At 41.6% G+C, this 22,514-nt stretch overlaps 1 protein-coding gene across 7 annotated transcripts; it reads left to right on the top strand.

Moving 5' to 3' along the window:
* Positions 1-381: 381 nt before the first annotated feature.
* Positions 382-21,953, top strand: trip12 (thyroid hormone receptor interactor 12). Of its 7 annotated transcripts, none has more exons than XM_028419237.1 (42): positions 382-473; positions 3,210-3,356; positions 3,713-3,838; positions 4,006-4,793; positions 7,248-7,353; positions 7,620-7,756; positions 8,204-8,284; positions 8,385-8,480; positions 8,565-8,716; positions 8,877-8,912; positions 9,008-9,103; positions 9,202-9,294; positions 9,379-9,540; positions 10,102-10,170; positions 10,317-10,482; positions 10,891-11,008; positions 11,441-11,597; positions 11,952-12,021; positions 12,371-12,599; positions 12,827-12,945; positions 13,210-13,417; positions 13,714-13,814; positions 14,136-14,310; positions 14,419-14,560; positions 14,666-14,857; positions 15,030-15,181; positions 15,267-15,424; positions 15,615-15,688; positions 15,804-16,003; positions 16,441-16,568; positions 17,567-17,718; positions 17,813-17,955; positions 18,077-18,233; positions 18,322-18,420; positions 18,497-18,611; positions 18,809-18,963; positions 19,205-19,369; positions 19,501-19,665; positions 19,755-19,868; positions 19,958-20,052; positions 20,308-20,411; positions 20,494-21,953. In XM_028419237.1, exons 2-42 carry the CDS (start codon positions 3,259-3,261, stop codon positions 20,688-20,690), a joined length of 6,090 nt encoding a protein of 2,029 aa, XP_028275038.1. In that variant the 5' UTR covers positions 382-473; positions 3,210-3,258; the 3' UTR covers positions 20,691-21,953. The 7 variants fall into 7 exon arrangements, with proteins under 7 accessions (XP_028275038.1, XP_028275037.1, XP_028275034.1 ...); XM_028419236.1 differs by having other exon boundaries at positions 11,949-12,021; XM_028419233.1 differs by having other exon boundaries at positions 11,868-12,021.
* The last annotated feature ends 561 nt before the right edge of the window (positions 21,954-22,514 follow it).

The following is a 22,514-nucleotide window of genomic DNA, read 5'->3' as shown; positions in this document are numbered from 1 at the left end:
CAACTGAATAACACCTAATACAGTATTTACTCAGTGACAGGAGGAGGACGTTTACTGAAACAAGGTAAAGGCGCCGCAGGTTACGTGATTAATTCGTAAATATAAACACTATGTGTATGTTAAGGGGGGAGGGGGTCACGACCCAGCGGATTGATATTCAATGTTTGTGACAAGCTAATGTTAATGGTAGCTTCCGTGTTGCAGCGATAGTTTTTTTTTTAATACCTACAGCCATAGCACAATATGTTCATACAGACACCGTGTTGTATATGTACACAGCAGCAGTCACTGATCGTATCAGGCCACAAGCAGATCACAATAAAAAACAGAATTAACTAGTCCCTTAGCGGATGAATCACGCGGATGTATATTGCAGTTATAGGTCCCTCAGCTGATGTGAAACTAGCAGGGGTAGAGAGAGAAAAGAGGAGCTGGTGCACTGTCTGTTACAACTACAACACTGGAACAAATAGGTAACAACATTATACTAAAGGTAGAAATTTTTCAGTGACATCTCGGCCAACAGTCTTCTGGATGTTCGAGATCATTCAATATCGAAATACATCGGAGGGATTATGATTCAGTGTTGAGAAAATATCTCGAATCCCGTTCCTGCTTTCCTGTTTTTTTGTGTGTCTAGAAGGTATCAGAGGCCATTTCTTTTTGCTAGCTAGCGTGGACGCGCTAGCTGCTTGCTAGACAACTTGTTAATGATAACAAAATTTTACCAAACAGGATCCAAAACACTGAATACGCGAATTTAAACGAAGCTGTTATTTGCAATAGGAATCCCATTACTATCATGTCGAGCTGGCAAATCGTTAGCCAGCGACAAGTCTTGCTAATATTAATTAGCTCGCATGCCAAGGTTAGCAGGCAATAGCTGTATCGCTCTTGTTTGATTTAACATCGCTAAACGTCAGCTGCGTGACTGTCCGGCAGTAGCTAATTTTGTATTTATAAGGTCAGTGATTTGCTGTCTACCAAATGACTTGTTTAGTTGATAACAACCACTAACACCTAACTTGTATAGCTAACAGCCAAGTGTTTATTTTTGTCAGCCAAGTGTTTGTGAGCGAACGGTCATTGAAGAAGCATTCGTTGTACTTGGCTAAGCTAGCATTAGCAAGCTAATAATTAACTAGCCGCAATACATTTTGGATAGATACTTAACCTTAGCTAACAAGATGCTTAACGTTATCTCGCTTATATTATTTCACTTCTAAGAGAGCATCGCGTACATAATAACAAGTTGTTAGTACCCTACTTGTTTTGCCCAGGCTAGCATCAGCTATAACACTAGCGCTGTAGTGAGACAGACATTGGCCTTAAGCAAGCAGCTTAGAAAACATTAGTGATCCTCATAGCTGGCTAGCGTTAGTTAGCTAGACTTCTGTACACAACGTTGACAGTTGTTAAGAGAGGGGGATTAGATCTACGTGGTTACCTGTAGATTTGACAGTTGTGTATGTTGGATTTTATCTACTTACTAGACGATTTAGAACGCGAGATAGCTTCTGTGCTAAACATGTATATATTTTTCATTTAAACTTGATTGTCAGCCAGACACATACCAGTGTGTCATGGCAGTCAGCATACCAGGTTAGCTTACGTTGGTTGACGTCTAGCTTGCTAGCTTTATTACATTAAATTGCTTTCGAAAGGCGGCCCAGTCGGTGCTGCCATTTTCGATGTGTTGCTAACCTCAACTGAATTTAATTATTGGCCACATAGGAGGCTGTCGTTGACTTTTAGCAAATTTCATCGATATATATTACAAACAAGGTAGCTGTTCGAATATGGCAGTTCGTTTAGTCGGTGAGCTAGCTAAATACGGTGACACACCGGTAAGCCAACTACGCATTTCCATGTAACCACTGCTACGTTAGCTAACGCAACTTTAACCAGTCTCTGGTGTGATATTCATTTTCTTTTGTCGCCTTTTTTCAGAATCGTATTTAATGTCCAGCGGGTACAAGAGTTTTTTTATGCATAGATGCGAATGATCCACTGTCAAAATGTATGGGACTGGCTACGATGTCAGTGGCTAAACATGCTAACGTTTGTCGGTGGTGATAGACAACTACGTCAGAAATACAGGCCTCTGTAGATCTGGATATAAAAAATTGGACACGGCCGTGTGTGTTTTAAAAGTGTAGAGGAAGAAACTTTGTTAGAACGAGTGTCTCAAGTTTATCTGTCATTTGATGTACTCATCTAATCGTTATGCGCGAGTATGCTGCACCAGTTGTCAGAATAGGACAAATAACAAAAGACTAGGATGCACTGACAGTGCAGGCCTAACATGGCCCTGTGAGAGCTTGGCAAGTGTGGCGTATTTTTATGATCAATATACATGATATCACGGTTTAAACTCAGACTTAAAGGGGCTAATTAATATAGTTTATTTTCCAAATAGTAGAAAGTAGTCATGTTGACACACAGTAGTGTTTGTCAATCAAATGATGAAATCAGGCTGCTGTTTATGCACTAACCAGTGCACCTTTATTTACTGACTTTATGTCATTTGCTCCAGAGAGCTACATATAAACATGTCAACAAGCAGTCTGGGATCAATATGCTATCACATTTTTTAACATATATATATATATATAAATATATAAATGAGCTGCTGTTGATGTCGGTTTGTGAATTTTATGTTGTACATTTCAACCTAATTTTTGTCCTACAGTACATTTGTTTTTGTGGTTTGTAGTCAGCTGTCTTAATACTTCAGGGTCATTTTTTTTAATCGCTGTTGGGATTATTATCAGTGATTCTTCCTATCAAGGGGTTAAATAAGTTAAACAACAAAGCTGTGTCTTAAACCTAATTTATTGCAGTTTAATGTACACCACCTCCACTGTCTTTATGTTTCCGGCTTATTTTATGGGAGAGATTATAATTTGTGCATTCTGTCGTGAATCATATTGGATTAGGGTTTGCAGGCAAGGGAAGGTATTGGGCTCAAACGTGTAACTGGCTTTGTGGAGCTAATTTAAATAAAAAATATATATATAAAAAAAAGGTTGATGTATTAATTTGATGGCAGGTGTACCATCGAATTGTTTCAGACATGCCCTTGATGGGGCATAATCTGATTGTACAGCAAAAATTACCTCTTTAAACGATGGATAATCCAGTGAATTGTAGGGCAGTATGTATACTGTATGCATCTAATGTGGTCCATTTCTCCTTTGTGTCCACAGTGAATGGTAGTGTCTAGAAAGGGTATGTCCCTTCAGGAGAGAGGTGCCAATGTCCAACCGGCCTAATTCCAATCCAGGGGGGTCACTGCGCCGTTCACAGAGGAACACTGCTGCGGCCCAGCCACAAGACCACACAGTCACGGGAAGGTGAGTCTATCTGCATGTCATCCAGTTACAGTTCAGATGTCAGCGCATAAGGGTGGAGGTCATAGGATGGGGGAGTCATTAGTATCATAGAATGGAGTTTGTGCTTGGGTGAAGTTTGCATCTAGTTAATAGAATTTGAATTTGATGTTGACAAAACAAAGGAGAAGCTTATCTAGCTTTTTTTACTGTCATAGTCAGAAGTGATTAACTCTGTTTTACTTCAGAGGTGGTGATGATGATGAGAGGATATGTAGATGCAGTCAGATTAAAATGGTTGGGATTGATGACATTTCTTTGATGTGGCTTAATTCCAGAACCCCACACTGTTTCTTGCTCTTTAATTTCCAACCTTCCAGGTTGCAGTCAGAGCAGGTAAAACATAAAGCAAATTCCCCACCTGAAAGTAGAAGACCTAATACTAAGGCTTCCAAAGCCTCAGCCAGCTCAGCCACTGGCCAGTCCAGAGGCCACAGCTCAAGAAGGTACCCCTGTTTTCTACTTGCTGCTAGTCTGTGTTGTTATATAGGGTTTATATTTCTTCTATATTTGTGTTTTGTACATTTTTCTATTAAAGGTGCATAAGTGTAATTGATCCCGTACTCATTTTCAGGCGGGTCCTAAGTTGTTGTTGCTTTTTCACTCCTAACAGAAGCGGCCTCACTCTGTCCGTGGCTTCATTTGTCTTGCAAGACGACCCAGAAGTTGCAGGAACATCAGAACAGGAACGACCAGGCCACCATTCTAAAACTGAGGGCACCCGAGGGTTAAAGAGAAGCGAAGCTCCTGACCAAATCAGCACCCTTGGACCGACCCCTGCTAAGAAGCCCAAATCACTCCCGCCACCCCGAGACAATACCTCAGAGACCAAGAAAGGCCAAGCTAAGTCCAAAAAAAGACCCCTCGCTTCAGAAGCGCCTGCGTCATCAGGCCGAGGCCAGAGCAAGAAGAGTGCGGCCGCAGGGGCCTCGCCGATTCCGAAACGGAAGAAAGTGGAGAATCTCCCCGGTCTAAGTAGCACCGCTGGGTCCCTCCCCAATCGTACAGAGGGCAGAACTGCAAAACCCACCAAGCTGGCGTCTAAATCGGCCGCCTCAGCCAAAGCTGGGTGTAGCAACGTGACGGACTCCTCCTCCTCTGCCTCCACCTCTTCTTCTTCCTCCACCGCAGGCACCAACAGCGCCACAACGCAAGGCGCCAGAGTCAAACAGGGAAAAGACCAGACCAAGGCACGCCGCTCCCGCTCAGCGTCAAGTCCCTCCCCACGCCGTAGCACACGTGACAAGGAACAGGCAAAAGCTGCCAGCTCTTCAAAGTTTGAGTGGGCAGCACGCTTTAACCCTAAAGTCAACCTGCCAAAACCCAAGCTGTCCTTGCCTGGATCTTCTAAAACTGAGACCTCCAAACCTGGGCCATCGGGATTACAGGCTAAATTAGCAAGTGAGTCACATTACTGGTGTATAGATCCTTTGTGCTGTCTTCTGATGTTTTCATATTGCACTTGTAGATGTGAAAGACTTAGTGTAGGGGGATATATGGGTGGCTTTACTTGTCTGTTATTGGCTTGTAAGACTGGTTTTGATGGGCTAGTACAAAGTCGGCACATTATCCTTTGCATGGATGGCGGCTCCATCTCTGACTTATGATGATCCAGGACATGTGCTCAACGCAGATGGCCCCTCATCATCATCACAGCATCAGTTACCAAACCTTTCTCTAAACCACTAGGACCAAATGTATTTTGTGTAGCCGCTGCCCTTTTAAGGCATGTTACAGCACATACACCCCAGATGGCACTGATTAAAATGTACATATTATTCATGGTGATAATATTTAACATGTCATCTCATGATGTGAATATAGCAACTGAAAATCCTGACACTTCAACATATAATGTGTGTGTCTCTGTCTGTCTTGAGAACCATATCCAGTGTACATGTTGTGAGTGTGGACTTCACCGAGCAGTGGAACTGGCTCAGATTTCAGACCTGAGTACCAGTGGCCTGAAACTGGAGAATGTCTAAATACATAAATGCTGTTGGTTGCTCAATTGCCAGTGTGAGGCAAAATTAATGATTCCCTAGGAAGTGTAGGTAGACAGTCCATGAGACTTTCACTAAATTAGTCTTTGTATTTATATCATCTTGTGAGTTGAATATTCAAAGCCTGTACATACAAGTACTGTGCATGTGGAACTTTTGTGTTCAGTCAGTTTTACTTTGATGCGCTCATGTTGATCACATCAGAGGGGCATTGATCTCATCAAGATGTATTTAAATGTTTAACTTTGTTGGATGCTTCAAATCTCTTCAATGTATGCATCTGTGGATGTGTGTGTGCACCTGTTGGTCCTATATACCTTCCACTTGGCAGTTGCATTGCATTGAAGTAAGATGGTTTTAGGATCTTGCCTGGGTGACTGGACAGGCTATATGTTGGCTCAAAGTGTTGGCCAACTATCAGAGACTTGTCCAGAGCAGTCTCTGCAACCTGTTCATTGGATGACTTGCAATACCATATCAGTAGAAATCTCTAGAGTACCCCGTTATAACCCTTTAAATTGAATGATGACAAACAAAGACAGGATACTAAAAATGGTAATGCAGTGATCAGGTGAAAAATCCACTAACTCCTGTGACTAGCATGCTTGCTTTACAGTGTAAAAAAATCCAAGCCAACATAGCTTATTTGGTTGATTTTTATCTGCTGTTTATATGAAATTTATGATAAAAACATGCAAAAAAAACACCTTAATGTGATAACTGTATGCTTCCGTTCAGGTTTGAATGAACTGCTAAGTCCCAGCTAACCTGTTTCTTCTAAAATGAAAACATGAACTGCACAAATAACTTTTTGGCTGTCTCTGGTAGACAACATGCCAAAAGGTTAGATACACAAAGATCTTACATTAGAAATTTGATGTGTGTGGTGCAGCGAGTGTAAGGTTCCTAGGTCAGTGTGGGGTCAGGCTGTTCCTTGTTGGTGAAAGGATAGTGACTGAAGTGGGCTCTGTGCCATGGGCCCCGGCCCAAATGGAGAGACCCCTCCTAAGTTGGCTGCAGGGTGTCAGCCCACCAGCTGACCAGAGGCATGTTTGAGGGCAGAGAAGGACTTATAGGCTGCTGTTTCAAAGGGGAACTAGCTTCATCACTCTTGCAGCTTCAGCCACTCTTGCCTTTTAACTTCTACATATAGATTCTGGTACTTTGAGTATTAATGGTGAGTAAGCATGTATAATGCATGTGATTTACTCAGTCTGTATATGACTTAAAATACCATTCATCATGTTACATCGGTAAATGTTACTACAGCCTGTATGATAGAATATTAGTGATTGATCTGAGCTAAAAATAAGTTTTATCCTCAGAAAACACTAAACTCTGTGTTTTACCAAGTATACCCGGTACTTATGTAACCAATGGGACACAAAGAGAGTCACAAAATCTATTGTTCATACAAGTTTATTTAATTTATCCTAATTTGTTTTAATGTTTATTTTTGTACTGTTGAATTATGAGTCACAGATCTAGCATGAAGGTTGTTCTGTCAAAGGGCCATGGTTGTGTTACTATTAATACCCATTTGGTTGGTGTACAGGACTCTAACAGGCAATGCTAGAGCCTGCACTACAGTATATTGAAGGGTAAGAGTAAGCCATGTTTAGAATCTATAGTTATACAGCGACTGACAAGAGTTTTCATTGACCAAAGACAAAAAACATTGTCCTCTATTTCTTACTGCGGCCAAAAACTACAGTAGATCTGTGAAATTTGTTGTGTGCACCAGTGGTCCTAGGTGAAAATGTTTCCGATCAATCTGATTTATATTGTATATTGTTTGTGTTGGTGTCCCTTATTAAAAGGTTATTACATCACTTTTCTTTTTCCCTGTTAGGTTTGAGGAAATCCACAAAGAAGCGTAGCGAGTCTCCTCCAGCAGAGCTCCCCAGCTTTCGGCGGAGCACACGCCAGAAGACCACGGGCTCCTGTGCCAGCACCAGGTACAAATCACAATATTTGTGTATGTAAAATTGAGATTTTTACATTCCAGGACAAATGTGTTAGTAGACCGTTTTATAAAAACCTCTAATAAATATTTATTAAGCACCTGACAATAATACACTAGGTACTATTGCGGTTTACTGCAGGCATGTTAGACTGTAGTCTAAAAGTCTACAACAAGCAATTTAAACAAACAAAGACAACAAAGAGCTGTGAATGTGCTTTTTTGCTGTCACTGATCAACCTCTTTGTACGTGCACCTCAGTCGGCGGGGCTCAGGCCTGGGCAAGCGCGGGGCGGCCGACGCTCGCCGACAGGAGAAAATGGCCGACTCCGACAACAACCAAGATGGGGCTAACTCATCAGCGCCTCGCACTGATGAGGCATCACAAGGGGCTTCAGGTACTTTTGTAATCCAGGTTGTGGAAAAGATGGGAATGTACATAGAAACTTAGACTTATTTAAAAATGTTTTATCAATTTATTTTCATAAACAAATAGTAGTGTTAATAGGGAAACATGTGCATAAACTGTTGATTATCTTGTATGAAGAGATGAACACAAAAACCAAGCACAGATGTTGGCAGCTGAGCAAGATGGAGGATGAATGATATGTTCAGGAGCACTGGATCCAGAGGATCTATGTATTACTCTCCAATGAATTTAGGCTCATATAGCACCTTATAGAGTCTTTGGAATCATTAGGGTGTTCAAAAAATGATTAAAATGTCTTCAAAATTACATTTATTCTTTTCCCTGCAAAGCATTAGAGGTCAGCATCACGACATGACTGTTGTTTTTACTATTAGCCATTCAATGTAAATTTGTTTTATACTGTTTGTGTGTTTAGCTTCAAGCTCAGTTGCTGGAGCTGTGGGTATGACCTCTGGAGAGAGTGAGTCTGACGACTCTGAAATGGGGAGGCTTCAAGGTATGTAACGTCCTGCACTCAAATCTCTCATACACAGCTAACACTCAGTATTGACTGTAGTAAATAGTTGCTCTCTAAACATTGCGTTTGTGCCCCATAGCTCTACTGGAGGCCAGAGGTCTTCCCCCACATCTCTTTGGGCCTCTGGGACCTCGTATGTCACAGTTGTTTCACAGGACCATTGGTAGTGGAGCCAGTGAGTACTACCTCCATACACTTATCAATGTTCTTGTTAAGCTCTAAATATCTGTTTAATAACGACTTTACTCTTTGTGTTCAGGCTCCAAGGCTCAGCAGCTACTGCAGGGCCTGCAGGCCACAGGCGATGAGTCTCAACAGCTCCAAGCTGCAATTGAGATGTGCCAGCTGCTGGTGATGGGCAATGAGGAAACACTTGGTGGATTTCCTGTTAAGAGCGTGGTGCCCGCCTTGGTAAGTCTTATTCTGTTCTTTAATCTTCTGGCTATTAATCCTGCAGATGTTATGCAGTGCTCAGAAAACACCTCCATGTTGTTTTGGTGTAATATTAAAAAAAAAATGTCTTTGGTTGCACTACTTCTATTTTGATTCCTCTCAACTTTGTCCTCCACAGATTACACTGTTACAAATGGAACATAATTTTGATATTGTAAGTATAATAAACATTTATTGCTGCGAATACATTTTTTTGATTCATGTTTGTAATGCAACTAATTTTTTGCATTTCTTTCTCTATGCACACAGATGAATCATGCCTCACGTGCACTCACGTACATGATGGAGGCTCTCCCTCGATCTTCTGCTGTGGTGGTTGATGCCATCCCTGTCTTCCTGGAGAAGGTAAAACACTGCACTTTTTCCTCTGTCCTTAATCACTTGGTAATTCACAATGGCGCTCCTTTGATATGCTAATGTGTGTTCAACCTTCTTGTCCACAGCTTCAGGTGATCCAGTTCATTGACGTAGCAGAGCAGGCCCTGACTGCCTTGGAGATGTTGTCAAGGCGACATAGCAAAGCCATTTTGCAGGCTGTATGTTTTGTACCCTTAATTTGCTCTCTCTGTGCCGGCTGTGGTTATGTACCATAATAATATAAACTTGCCACTCCTTAACAGGGTGGACTTGCTGACTGCCTCCTGTACTTGGAGTTCTTTAGCATCAATGCTCAGAGGAATGCCTTGGCCATTGCAGCTAACTGCTGCCAGAGCATCACTCCAGATGAGTTCCACTTTGTTGCGGATTCTCTGCCACTGTTGACTCAGAGACTTACACACCAGGTAGGTTTTTCACATGCAAGACATTGATGAGCAATTAATGTTACATGACAGCAGGGTCATCTCTCTGGTGCATGTTTAAAATTCAACAAAGAGATTTACGTTTAGGCTACATCCACACGAAGACAAAATTTCAAAAATGTTTTAATAAATGTGTGTGGCCACACATATCCACACAAAACCACTGAAAATGCTGTAGTATATGTTCTAGGCCCATTAGTGGAGCTGTAACGTTACTATAAAAACAGAGAAGAATACATGAGGCATGTACACAAAACTCTTCGCACTTAGAAGTGTAACATAGAAAAAAATTCGAAAATTAGAGTTTTCAGGCTCCATGTGGATGAAACGCCCATATGATAAAGAACTTTTATAGATACGCCTAAGATTGTCTTCATGTGGACAAGGTCTCAGATTTGATAGACGTCACATTATCCTGTTTAATGTTTATGCCAATAACGCCTGTATCTTTAAGTTAAAAAAGACTCAGAGAAGGTGTATTTCATAAGACTAATACATTGGTGCTTAACAGTATTAATCTCTCTCATTGTTTCTCTCTCTTAGGATAAAAAGTCTGTCGAAAGCACTTGTCTCTGTTTCGCCAGACTGGTGGATAACTTTCAGCATGAAGAGGTCTGTACCTTTTTTTTTTTTTTAAACTTTATTATTTTGTAAACTATTATTTAAGCAGTGGTTGATGTTTCTGTTGTTTGCCCCTTCATTTGCCTTGAGGCACCTCAACTAACGTGCTTGCTTGTGTATTTTGTTTAAATCAACAGAATCTGCTGCAGGAGGTGGCGTCACGGGACCTGTTGACCAACATTCAACAGCTGCTAGTAGTGACCCCTCCTGTCCTCAGTTCGGGGATGTTCATCATGGTTGTGCGCATGTTTTCACTCATGTGCTCTAACTGTCCATGCCTGGCAGTCCAACTTATGAAACAGAGTAAGTACACCTTGCGCATGGATGTCTCTCTTGGGTTAGGCATTATTTACAACATCAGTGTAATAAAACTTTAGATACGTTCCCCCTATATTGACTTATTGTTTAACTGCAAAATGTCCAAAGACAGATCGATAAAAATTCAATTACTTACTATAGGAAATAATTACATAAATAATTGCATTATGTATTAAGCTGTGTATGATTTGCATAAAACAATTTCAGCTTGACCAGACAATTCTTGGAATTAACGTGTCACCTTCATTGATATTCGTTCATTTCATTGTCTGTTTGTAAACTTGGTGTTACATTAACTCTTAACTGACTTAAGCAGTAGCATAGACATATTTTGCGTTTGAGATGCAATAGCACCAATAACAGGAAGTTCTATAATAATGTTCTTCTACACAGACATTGCAGAAACTCTGCGTTTCCTCTTGTGTGGTGCTTCAAATGGCAGCTGCCAGGAGCAGATTGAACTGGTACCTCGGAGCCCCCAGGAGCTCTATGAACTGACCTCCCTCATATGGTAACATCTGCTTGCTAAGATCACACTGGACAATTTGGGATTTTTAGTATTTGTGGATTTAAATTGTTTGCGGCATTATATAAAGCTAACGGCAGATTTACTATGATTAAGATGTTGAAGCCTGTGAAATGTTCTTTGTTCCCCGTACAGTCGAAAGAAACTGTGGGATCCACATAATTCCATGTGGCCTACAACTATTCTACAGATGATACTCCTGCTCCTTCAAACCTTGAACCACAGACAAAATCATTATGCCATAGTTGTTGGTTAACAAAGTTTGGTTTTCTATGTTTTGCTAGAACTGCCAAATCATATCACAAAAGCGTGTTAAGAAGGTTAATTAAAGAAAAATGTTGAACTATTTCATATAGTTGGAACTAAAATCAGATTAAACAGACCTTCGTAGTTTTTAAAACCATTTTTTTCTTGCAGTGAGCTGATGCCCTGCCTGCCCAGAGAGGGTATCTTTGCAGTTGATGTAATGCTGAAGAAGGGCAGTGCTCAGACAACAGAAGGAGCAATCTGGCAGTGGAGGGATGACCGGGGACTGTGGCATCCATACAACCGCATTGACAGCCGAATTATTGAGGTAGAAATGACATGAATGTCATTTGAATGTGATGGACTTGCTGGAGGAATATTGTGATGTGTTGTGGTGTTTTGTTGTAGTAAGTGTAGATTAGAACCGGACCTCTACTACACTCCAGAATACAGTTTTGAAGGATAGACTCATAATGTTGTTAGTTTGTAACCATTAGAGATAGCTACAGCATTGTCACCGGCATCTAATAGTTCTACAGACTTAGGTGGGAAATGTCTGTATGAAATGGTTGTATTTGGTGATTTTCTTGCCCTTCAGACAGCCCATCAGAACGGTGAAGATGAGATCAGCTTGTCAACCTTGGGTCGTGTATACACAATTGACTTCAACTCTATGCAGCAGATCAATGAAGACACAGGAACAGCACGTGGCATCCAGAGGAAGCCTAATCCTCTTGCCAACCCTAATACAGGTAATACAGTCCTTTTATAAATGAGGTTTCTGTAAGGGATGACTGTGTAATCTATTTTATCCCACAATAATAGAGAGACCAGAGCACTCGGTGGGTTGACCCATTTATCAAACTTATCAGGAAGAAGCCCACAAATATCTAAGTGTTTAGCCTGAGTGCCCGATGTCTCAACTAGTGAAAATGTTTAGTCTGCTTCTCTGTGGAAAGTAGAGCTTCACAAAGATTTCAACAGTGACTGATTAATACATAAGAAGCATAATAAAGTGTTGCACAGTTGAATTGGAGGTTATGTATGCACTCACTTCTACAGTGGTTAATAAAAAGCAATCTTTTCAATGTCCATCTCCAGGGAGTCACCAAGAGGTTCGCAGAGAAGACGCACGAGCCCAGTTGATGAAAGAAGACCCTGAGCTGGCAAAGTGCTTTATCAAAACTCTGTTTGGGGTCTTGTATGAGGTGTACAGCTCATCAGCAGGACCTGCTGTCAGACACAAGTGCCTTAGAGCCATCCTCAGGATCATCTACTTTGCTGATGCAGAGCTGCTGAAGGATGTGCTGAGGAACCATGCTGTGTCCAGGTAAGAGTGGCTGGGCTAATATAATTTAATTTGATTTAATTGATCACTGTTAAGTAACCAGTATGATGTTAAATTAATCTAATTCATTCAAAGGGTTGAAGAGAGGCAACTGGGCTTGTAGAGTCCTTTGAATGAAAACATGGATGACTAAGAATCTTTAAGAAATTCATCTAATATTTCTTCACTGATTTAAGACTAAATCTGTTTTTGCGTGTTTACTTCTACAGTCACATTGCCTCCATGCTATCCAGCCAGGACCTGAAGATTGTAGTGGGTTCTCTGCAGATGGCTGAGATCCTTATGCAGAAGCTGCCTGATGTCTTCAGTGTCTATTTCAGAAGAGAAGGTAGTGTGTGCTTCCTTTTACATCTATTTTCTTCAGGACTGTTGGCTTACACTGAAGATATGTCAAGGGTACCTCTGAAGGTGAAGTGTATTGCAGCATTGTTTAAAGCTTGTCACTTTCTGAGAAACTTCATAACATCTCTGCACATCCAAATCCAAGAGGCTTTGTTGTGTTTTGTTCTCACCCAGTCAAAGTGACCTTTGCCCAAGTAGCATGCAGTGTCAGGATTTGTTGTAAATCCTCTCTTTCTTGCTCTTCTTCCAGGTGTAATGCACCAGGTAAAGAATCTGGCAGAGTCTGAGAGTTTTCTTGTCACTAGTCCCCCAAAGGCTTGCCCCAGTGGAACTGCCAGTCTCTGCACTACCACCATCAGCACTGCATCCACCACTTCTGCTAATAATGCAACTCCTGACCTGGGCTCACCCAGCTACCAGCATAGCATGGACGACTCACTGGACCTCAGCCCACAGGGGTGAGTGCGAGGCCATATGTGGCTTTGGTTTGGCTGTTTACAGACGTGTTTCAAAAATACTTTTCAAGCAAAGGATCACATTCACAAACACAACCTTTAGCATTTATTGAGTTACCTAGGATTGGTTGCAACAAAATGCTGTTAACTCTACTCTATTGAAAACAGAAAATCTAAACATTGCACATATATATACATATATATTAAAGTAATGTATTTTACTTGAAAAGTTAGTAGTTAGTCTAATTTTCCTTTGCTCTAACAGCATTATGTAAATACTTTTTTGTTCTTTTACCAAGGCGGTTAAGTGATGTCTTAAAGAGAAAAAGGCTACCTAAGCGAGGACCCAGAAGGCCCAAATACTCTCCCCCAAGAGATGATGATAAAGTAGACAATCAGGGTAAGTGTGACAGTCCCAGTACACACAAGAGACATGTAAACACATTTGATAATATATAGCTCAAATGCACCTCAATGCTTAAAAGCACATGTACTAATTTCTTTAGAAATCGTAACTGTGTTTACAATTTTTCTAAATCACATCTCAGGTCGTTTTTGTTAAAATATATTTAAGATTACTTAGTCAATGTCCAGATGCACATCTCCCAGTTTTGACAGACAACTAAGAGATGAGTAATAAGCATACTCATCAGTATCTATTGGCAGATTGCATATTGATGATTGAGTTCTTAATCATTTACACTCTTGATCTTCTCTGCAGCTAAGAGCCCTACCAGTACTCAGTCACCCAAATCATCCTTTTTGGCCAGTCTCAATCCCAAGACCTGGGGGAAGCTAGGTGCCCAGACCAACAATGCCAACTCCGAGCCCTCACGCACAGCAGGGGTGAGTGGTCTGGCAAGGGCACCTCCCAAGGACTCGATTTCAAATAACAGGTATTCTAATTGAGTTATTCTGCATTTTGTTGTGATTATTGACCCACAGTCACATGTGTGTGAACTACTGTATGTAATCAGTGTGTGTTCTTTGTTTTCATTTTGTAGAGACAAAATTAAGGCCTGGATCAAAGAACAGGCAAGTAAGTTTGTGGAGCGCTATTTCAACTCTGAAAATGTGGATGGCAGCAACCCTGCACTGAATGTACTCCAGAGACTTTGCACAGCCACTGAGCAGCTCAACCTGCAGGTAAAACAAACACTATGTGAAAATGTGTAATTTTTCAGTTAATATTTTCCAACGGGTTTAAGAACACCTGTGGCTGACTTTTTTGTGTGTGTGTGTGTTTCCCAGGTTGATGGTGGTATGGAGTGCCTAGTGGAGATCTCCAGCATTGTATCAGAATCTGACGTGTCTTCTTTCGAGATCCAGCACAGTGGGCTAGTGAAGCAACTCCTGGTTTACCTGACCTCAAGCACAGACAGGGATTTGTTGAGTCGCGACGTGCGGCTCAAGAGGTTTCTCCATGTGTTCACTGGTTGTCCGGTGAGAGACTATGACATATTGCATTACCATGACAAGTCCTGTTTATGGTGTATGTGGTATATGATCAGTGCTTTGTGTTGTGCACAGCTGTTGGTTTGGTGGACTAATCTCTGTTTGTTGTCTCATGTTGGGGATTTTAACCTTTCAACCTTTTGTCCACTGTGCTTTACAGGTTCCAGGAATGGAGCCCGTAGGTCGCCTGGACCCGGCAGAGAATGCGCCATACTTGGCGCTGGTGCATAAAATGAACAGCTGTCTGAGCCAAATGGAGCAGTTTCCTGTCAAAGTGCATGACTTCCCTAGTGGCAACGGCAATGGCAGCAGGTCTGTAGCTTTTAAATTTTATACCCCCCTTTAAATTACACATTTTATTTAGACATTTTAGGAAATGGATGCATTCTCTTTTTAGGGGATCTCAGGCACTGAAGTTCTTCAATACACATCAGCTCAAGTGTCAGCTACAGAGACACCCAGATTGCACTAATGTCAAACAGTGGAAAGGTGGACCTGTGAAGATTGACCCCCTGGCCCTTGTACAAGCCATTGAGCGATATCTTGTTGTCAGAGGTAAGGAGCTGGTCATATATCACATTTTTCCTTTGGGTGCAGATTGGCCCCTTTAAATAGACAGGCCACATCAGAACACTTACATGAATTTTTGTCATGACTGCTGCCTATTCCCGCATAAGGATGTTACAATGTAAATGTGTAAAAACACAGATGGCTCATAATTTTGTGGGTTTTCTTGTGTCTTTAGGATATGGCCGAATCAGGGAAGAGGATGAAGACAGTGATGATGACGGTTCAGATGATGAAATAGACGAATCACTGGTAGATTATTCCATTCATGCTAAATCTTTCTTATTGTATATTGATCATTGAAATCATGAAATCCTATGAAATCTAATATTACCAACACACCATATGAAATGTCTTGGTTACCCAGGCGGCACAGTTCCTGAATTCTGGCAGTGTGCGTCACAGACTACAGTTCTACATTGGTGACCACCTGCTGCCATACAACATGACAGTATACCAGGCTGTGCGGCAATACAGTCTTCAGGCAGAGGAAGAGCGGGAGTCGACGGACGATGAGGCAAATCCACTTGGTCGAGCTGGCATCTGGACCAAAACGCACACAATATGGTACAAATGGGTTTATTCTTAGAAAGGGTGTCTTAAATCTGTGATTTTGTGATCTTACATTTTCTGTTGTTCATCGTTCTGAACTTTAATTCTGAGTAAGAGTAATGTTTTGTAGATTTTTTTTTTTGTGTTCAGTTGCCTATATCATAGCCAGACCATAAACCAGTCAAATAAAATGCTGTCCAAATTACCTTTGAGGTATCAAGTAATGCAAATTTATCTGCCAGTTTTCATGCATATACAAAACAGAAGTGACTGTCCAGAGTCTTGAAAATAGGGGTAAAAGGTTGAAAAGCTCAGGACACACACACGTTTATGTCCACATACTGTGTTTTTTTAGAGATTATTATAATTTAGACATCTGCACAATGTGACTGTCTGAACATTCATGCAAACCAGACCATGTAGTGACAATGTTTTGTCTTGTCTCATGCCAGGTATAAGCCAGTGAGAGAGGATGAGGATGGTAGCAAAGATGCTGTGGGTGGAAAGAGAGGCCGTGCTCAGACTGCTCCCACCAAAACCTCACCTCGCAATGCCAAGAAGCAGGATGAGCTGTGGCATGGTGAGAAGTTATTGGTTATAAACAATTGTACCTTGAATTCACATGTGACTATGTTTGTATATTTAGGGCCCGAGCACCGAAAGGTGCAAGAGCCCTATTGAAACCCTTAGGATTATTATTTTTCTTTTTTTTCCCACCTGAGATCACATTTTTGGGGGCCTTAACATGCCCCAAAACTCACCAAACTTGGTAGAAAAATTCATTAGTCCGAAAAATTTTTAAATTTGCTTTGCTTTTGAAACACACATAGGAAAATGGCTCTATAGCGCCCCCTAACGTGTAGCCCCTCTGGCCAGTTTGACACAGGGTTGTGAAAATTGGCACACATATGTATCACCCCAAGACGCACAAAAAAGTCTCTTGGACCCCCCTCCAAACCCAACAGGAAGACCGCCATTTTAAATTTGTTGGTCATTTTTGGCTCACATACTTCATCCAATCCAGCTGAAATTCACTGTGTCCACTCAGGACACCATAGGAAATAGACGCATTCCAAAACTCTTACGGTGTGGCTTGGGCGTGGCCTCAAAGTTGACCATTCGCCATTACAAAGGAACTCACTCTATTTTCTGCAGTACCACCAACATACTTCATGCAATGTGGACAAAATCATACAGTACTGCTATGGACGCAAGTCTGAATAGATATATATGCTATTAGGATGATACGGTCATAGCGCCACCTACTGCCAACAGGAACTTTGTCTTGTAAACGTGTGTTTGCTGTAAATCTCTGGAAATGAGAGGAGTGCATAGGAGAGGAGAGGAGAGGAGTGCATAGGAGAGGAGAGGAGAGGAGTGCATAGGAGAGGAGAGGAGAGGAGTGCATAGGAGAGGAGAGGAGAGGAGTGCATAGGAGAGGAGAGGAGTGCATAGGAGAGGAGACTTCGATGGCCCTCCGGATCGCAAGGTGTACGATAGCCCGCAATGCTGCTTGCAGCTTTAATTTCATTGTGTTTTTTTTACTGAATGTCTTGATGAATTGCCTTCCATTTCCAGATGGTGTATGTCCCAGCGTCATCAATCCCTTAGAGACATACCTCACTTCGGAGCCACCAGAGACCATAACCTTTGATGACCCCTCTTTAGAGGTCATCCTGCTGCTGAGGGTCCTGCACTCCATCAGTAGATATTGGTTCTACTTGTATGATGTAAGTTTTTTTTCCTGTAGAATTAAATTTCTTTCCTCATTTGCCTAGGACTAAATGAAATACAAAAACTGTATGAATGTTTTGGTTTATGCAGAGCGCTGCGTGTAAGGAAATTATTCCTACCAGCGAGTTCATTAACAGTAAGCTGACAGCCAAAGCCAACCGTCAGCTACAAGACCCACTGGTCATCATGACGGGAAACATCCCTACGTGGCTAATCGAGCTCGGAAAGACCTGGTAAGTGTTGCATATACATTCTTTCACTTTTACAATGTACAATGTCTGTTTTTTTTTTTTTTTTTTTTAAAGGTGTAATTTGGTGCATTAGTTGTCTAAGCACACTTCTCTTTCTTTCTAGTCCCTTCTTCTTCCCCTTTGACACCCGGCAGATGTTATTCTATGTAACTGCCTTCGATCGAGACAGAGCCATGCAGCGTCTACTAGACACAAACCCTGAGATCAACCAGTCAGATTCTCAGGACAGCAGAGTTGCACCACGTCTCGACAGGAAAAAGGTGCAGAGAGTTTTGTTAGGATTGTACTTGTGCTGTTCCATTGAATTGAATCAGTCATGTCATTCCGTCCCTTCCCTTGTGCTCTCAGAGGACGATAAACCGTGACGAGCTCCTAAAACAGGCAGAGTCTGTAATGCAGGACCTTGGCAGCTCCAGGGCAATGCTTGAGATTCAGTATGAAAATGAGGTAACTTTTACTGTCTTATCTAAACATGTGATGGTTTTTGGGGGGTGTGTGTCCTGATTTTCACACTGTGTTTCAGGTGGGCACAGGTCTTGGCCCAACTCAGGAGTTCTACGCTTTGGTGTCTCAGGAGCTTCAGCGGGCTGATCTCGGTCTTTGGAGAGGCGAAGAGGTTACTCTGGCCAATCCTAAAGGTAAACATCCACATGGAGTATAATGGAAGGATAATGTAATTCTCCAACATGAGACCAGCTTAGTGTGAAAAGGCATTCTTGGTCAAAGAGGGGAACCGAGATTTCAACTGAACCAATTTGTTAGTTTACGAAGTATGACTGAATGTTAAGTCGTTTGTCCTGTTTGACAGTGCTCACACTTTGTTCTTACTTGACAGGAAACCAAGAGGGAACAAAATACATGTTCAGCTCCAGAGGACTGTTTGCAGTTCCTTTCGGCAGGACAACCAAACCAGCACATATAGCCAAAATCAAAATGAAGTTCCGTTTCTTAGGAAAGCTAATGGCCAAAGCCATTATGGACTTTCGACTGGTAATGTTTCCCATTTCCTGACCTGTCTTTGTCAAAAACAAACTCTATTAATACACTTCTGCTATTGCTAAAATAATCTTGCCAAGTGACTCCAAAATGATTGATGAATTGATTTTTAAACCTATGAATTTGCAGACTTGTTTGTCACAGTGTTTTAAAAACATTAGATACTCTTTAATATACATTTCCTACCCATGTCTTTTGTGACTGATTTTCTTTCTTTCTCTTGCACTCCTACTAGCTGGATCTGCCCTTGGGGCTGCCATTTTATAAGTGGATGCTGCGGCATGAGATGTCCATAAGCTCCCATGATCTGGTGAACATTGATCCCAGTGTGGCTAAGTCCATCCAGCACCTGGAGGATATTATCCGCCAGAAGAAGAGGCTGGAACAGGACCGGTCACAGGTAAAGCAGTTTGTGTTTTAGCCATTCTTGATATTTGCCTATGCAGAGCAGTTCTAATGACAGTTTCTTGAATTAGAACTGCTTGGTCTGAACTCGGGTCTGTTAACCAGAGTTCATTTTTTCATCATCAGACACGGGAGACCCTGCAGCAGGCTCTCGAAAGCCTGAACATGAATGGCTGCTCAGTGGAGGACCTGGGCTTGGATTTCACCCTTCCAGGATTCCCAAACATCGAGCTGAAGAAGGGGGGCAAAGACGTTCCAGTCACAATCTACAACCTGGAGGAGTACCTCAGGGTATGAGACACAGGTTCATGTTGATCTCCAGTCATTTACTTTGTCTGTGTATTGCTCTTCATATGAATCCCACCTCTCTCTGCCTACAGTTGGTGGTGTACTGGACTCTAAATGAAGGCGTGACCAGACAGTTTGAATCATTTAGGGAAGGGTTTGAGTCGGTCTTCCCTTTGCATCACCTGCAGTATTTCTATCCAGAAGAGGTGAAGAAGTTTTTGTTTGGTTGTATTTGACAAAAAATAAAAGTTGCCTCTCTTCTCAACTTCAATTGCTTGTTGTCCGTCACATTTAGCTTGACCAGTTGCTGTGTGGCAGTAAATCAGAGACATGGGATGTCAAGACACTGATGGAGTGTTGTCGACCGGATCACGGGTACACACATGACAGGTGAGACCAAACTGTTTACAGTGCTGTCAGTTATACAAACTAGGTTATTTACTTAGCTCTTTCTCCTAAATCTCAGCCCTGTCTAGTATTTTATGCAAGCAATGGGGTACGTTATCTCTCTGTAAATTTGGGAACTATAAGGACATTTTTCCACTGCCTCAGTCTTAAAACAAAATCAGGATGTTGTCAGGATATTACACCAGTTCACCATCATAAGAGAAAACATCATGTTTATTTTCATCTCACATTTCACAGCCGTGCAGTTCGGTTCCTGTTTGAAGTGTTGAGCAGCTTCGATGCTGAGCAGCAGAGACTCTTCCTGCAGTTTGTCACAGGAAGCCCAAGACTCCCTGTTGGAGGTGAGTCACCTATCAGTATTTAAGGGGTAGCCCTAAGCGCTTCAAGTCTGCCACACACTCACTTGTTGCTCTGATCCGTCAGGTTTCCGGAGCCTGAATCCCCCTCTGACTATTGTGAGAAAGACGTTTGAGTCGACGGAGAATCCAGACGACTTCCTACCCTCAGTCATGACCTGCGTCAACTACCTGAAGCTGCCTGACTACTCCAGCATAGAGATCATGCGAGAGAAACTGTTGATTGCGGCTCGGGAGGGCCAGCAGTCTTTCCACCTTTCCTGATCTCACCACATCTCACATATAAATGCCTTCTTCAGCGACTGATGAAATCATGACTTCCTTCTTAGTTTTTTTTTTTGTAATCACATACATCAAGGCTCTGTGTACAGCCTTCTTGTTAGAGAAAGCAGCTTGCAGAAAAAACTAAGACTTTAAAATATATATTTGCTGCCCCGTCTCTCAAAAAAATATAAAAAAAAAATAAAAAAATGGAAAGGTGTTCCATGACTCAGAACTTAAAATATAAAAAAAGAGAGAGTTAAACTTATATCAGTAGTTGAGTAATGTTAAAAAGATGAAAACATCTGGGTGACATTTTAAATTGCATTGCTATGTGATATTTAAAAAAAGGGATGTCTCCTCTTAAGAGTGGTGGACAACGTCACTGGGTGTTGGGGAGGAATGGGAGGGGGGGAATCCATTGAGCAAGCTAGGTTTACTTTAGCTCCAAAGATCATTTGTACAGACAAATTTGCAGACTTTGCTCATTCTACACATTTGATAGAATAGCTCTTTGTTTTCATGTCTCCCCTCAGTTTGTCTGTTGGCATTTTGTTCTGTATTATATTGGTCCCAGTTTGTGTGTTGCATTTTTGGTTCGGCTCCCCCCTTGTGTCTTTGCTTCAAGTTGTGGAAACGAGAGTTGCAGTTGGTTGAATGCGGGTAGTGATGAGCTCATTATCTTTTTTTCCCCCTCTCTACCCCAAGTTGAGATTGTGTTCTGGCCTCATAGAGAGCTTCAGCTCAGATGACGACTTGTAACCAATGTGTTGATCAGGTAAAATTTGTTTTGCTCTTATTTTGATAGAGTTAGTGTCTTTCTGTTGGACCCTACTGGATGCGTAGGGTGTTTTTGGTAGACCAAGCTCTGAGCAACCCTCAACACATAAATGTAGCTGGGCACAAACATTTGGCTGGTCTCATTTTATCGTTTCATGGCCAGATAGCATTTCAAGTTCATTTATGGAATAAAGTATATATGCAGTTTCACACCCTGTTTGAGGTGGGAATGTCTGCTTTACCTTTTTTTAATTTTCTATATTGTCTTTATTTCTTGCTGTAGTTGATTATTATTATTTTTTTTCTTTGCACTGCTGGCTTGGAACAAACCGTGGTGTGCACCTGCAGTCTGTGGCCAGGGGAGGGCGCCACTGTATGCTCTCCTGGCCCAATCGTTCATGTGCTGGTTTCTAAGATCTGCAATAATTTACTGCATCAGGTTCATGTTTTTACCTGAACATAAATAAAGTAACTGTTTGACTCAAATTTGCCAAGTTTTATTTCTCTGTTGATTTGATTAAGCGTTTTCACTCTGTGCTCTTAAGCTGATTATTAGATGAAAGGAAAATATATTTTAGGCATTGTACACTGAGCCTCCGCTGTGAACTGCTTTTGTGAAGTTGCTATGGAGATGATGGCTATGTTGGTCTTTAGGTCTCAGTAGGGTTTGACCACACCGTTTGCTCCACTGATGCTGGATCCTGGATCTCTTCTTAGTGCCCTTGTGAGCATGTGGTCTGGTCTCATCCTGGCCCACCACAGTGCTCCCAAACTCAAAACAAGAGAAAGCTTAGCCTAAGATTTAACATTACATAAGTGTGTGGGTGTTGAAATGAGCAACACTGTAATAAACCTGTTTACCCTGGACTACTGTTTATCAGATTTACCTAATACTTTGACCCAGATGGATTTTGTGTCTGAGACATAACATTTACTACTCATTGTAAAAAACAAAAAAAACAAAAAAAAAAAAACAAAAAAAAAGTCTTGAGTCATGATGGACTGAGTGCTGTGTCTGATCACTTCATCAGACTCCATGAGTTTGCT

This window comes from Parambassis ranga, chromosome 13, assembly GCF_900634625.1.
Source record: "Parambassis ranga chromosome 13, fParRan2.1, whole genome shotgun sequence".
NCBI classification, from domain to species: domain Eukaryota; kingdom Metazoa; phylum Chordata; class Actinopteri; family Ambassidae; genus Parambassis; species Parambassis ranga.
This window is presented reverse-complemented; position numbering and strand designations above follow the sequence as displayed.

Excerpts from the sequence above, each read along its gene's own strand:
- trip12 (XM_028419233.1), top strand. The coding sequence starts at position 3,259 with ATGTCCAACCGGCCTAATTCCAATCCAGGGGGGTCACTGCGCCGTTCA. Across the intron at positions 8,285-8,384 it reads TGAAATGGGGAGGCTTCAAG|CTCTACTGGAGGCCAGAGGT; the intron begins GTATGTAACGTC and ends TGTGCCCCATAG. Across the intron at positions 18,612-18,808 it reads TACTCTGGCCAATCCTAAAG|GAAACCAAGAGGGAACAAAA; the intron begins GTAAACATCCAC and ends CTTACTTGACAG.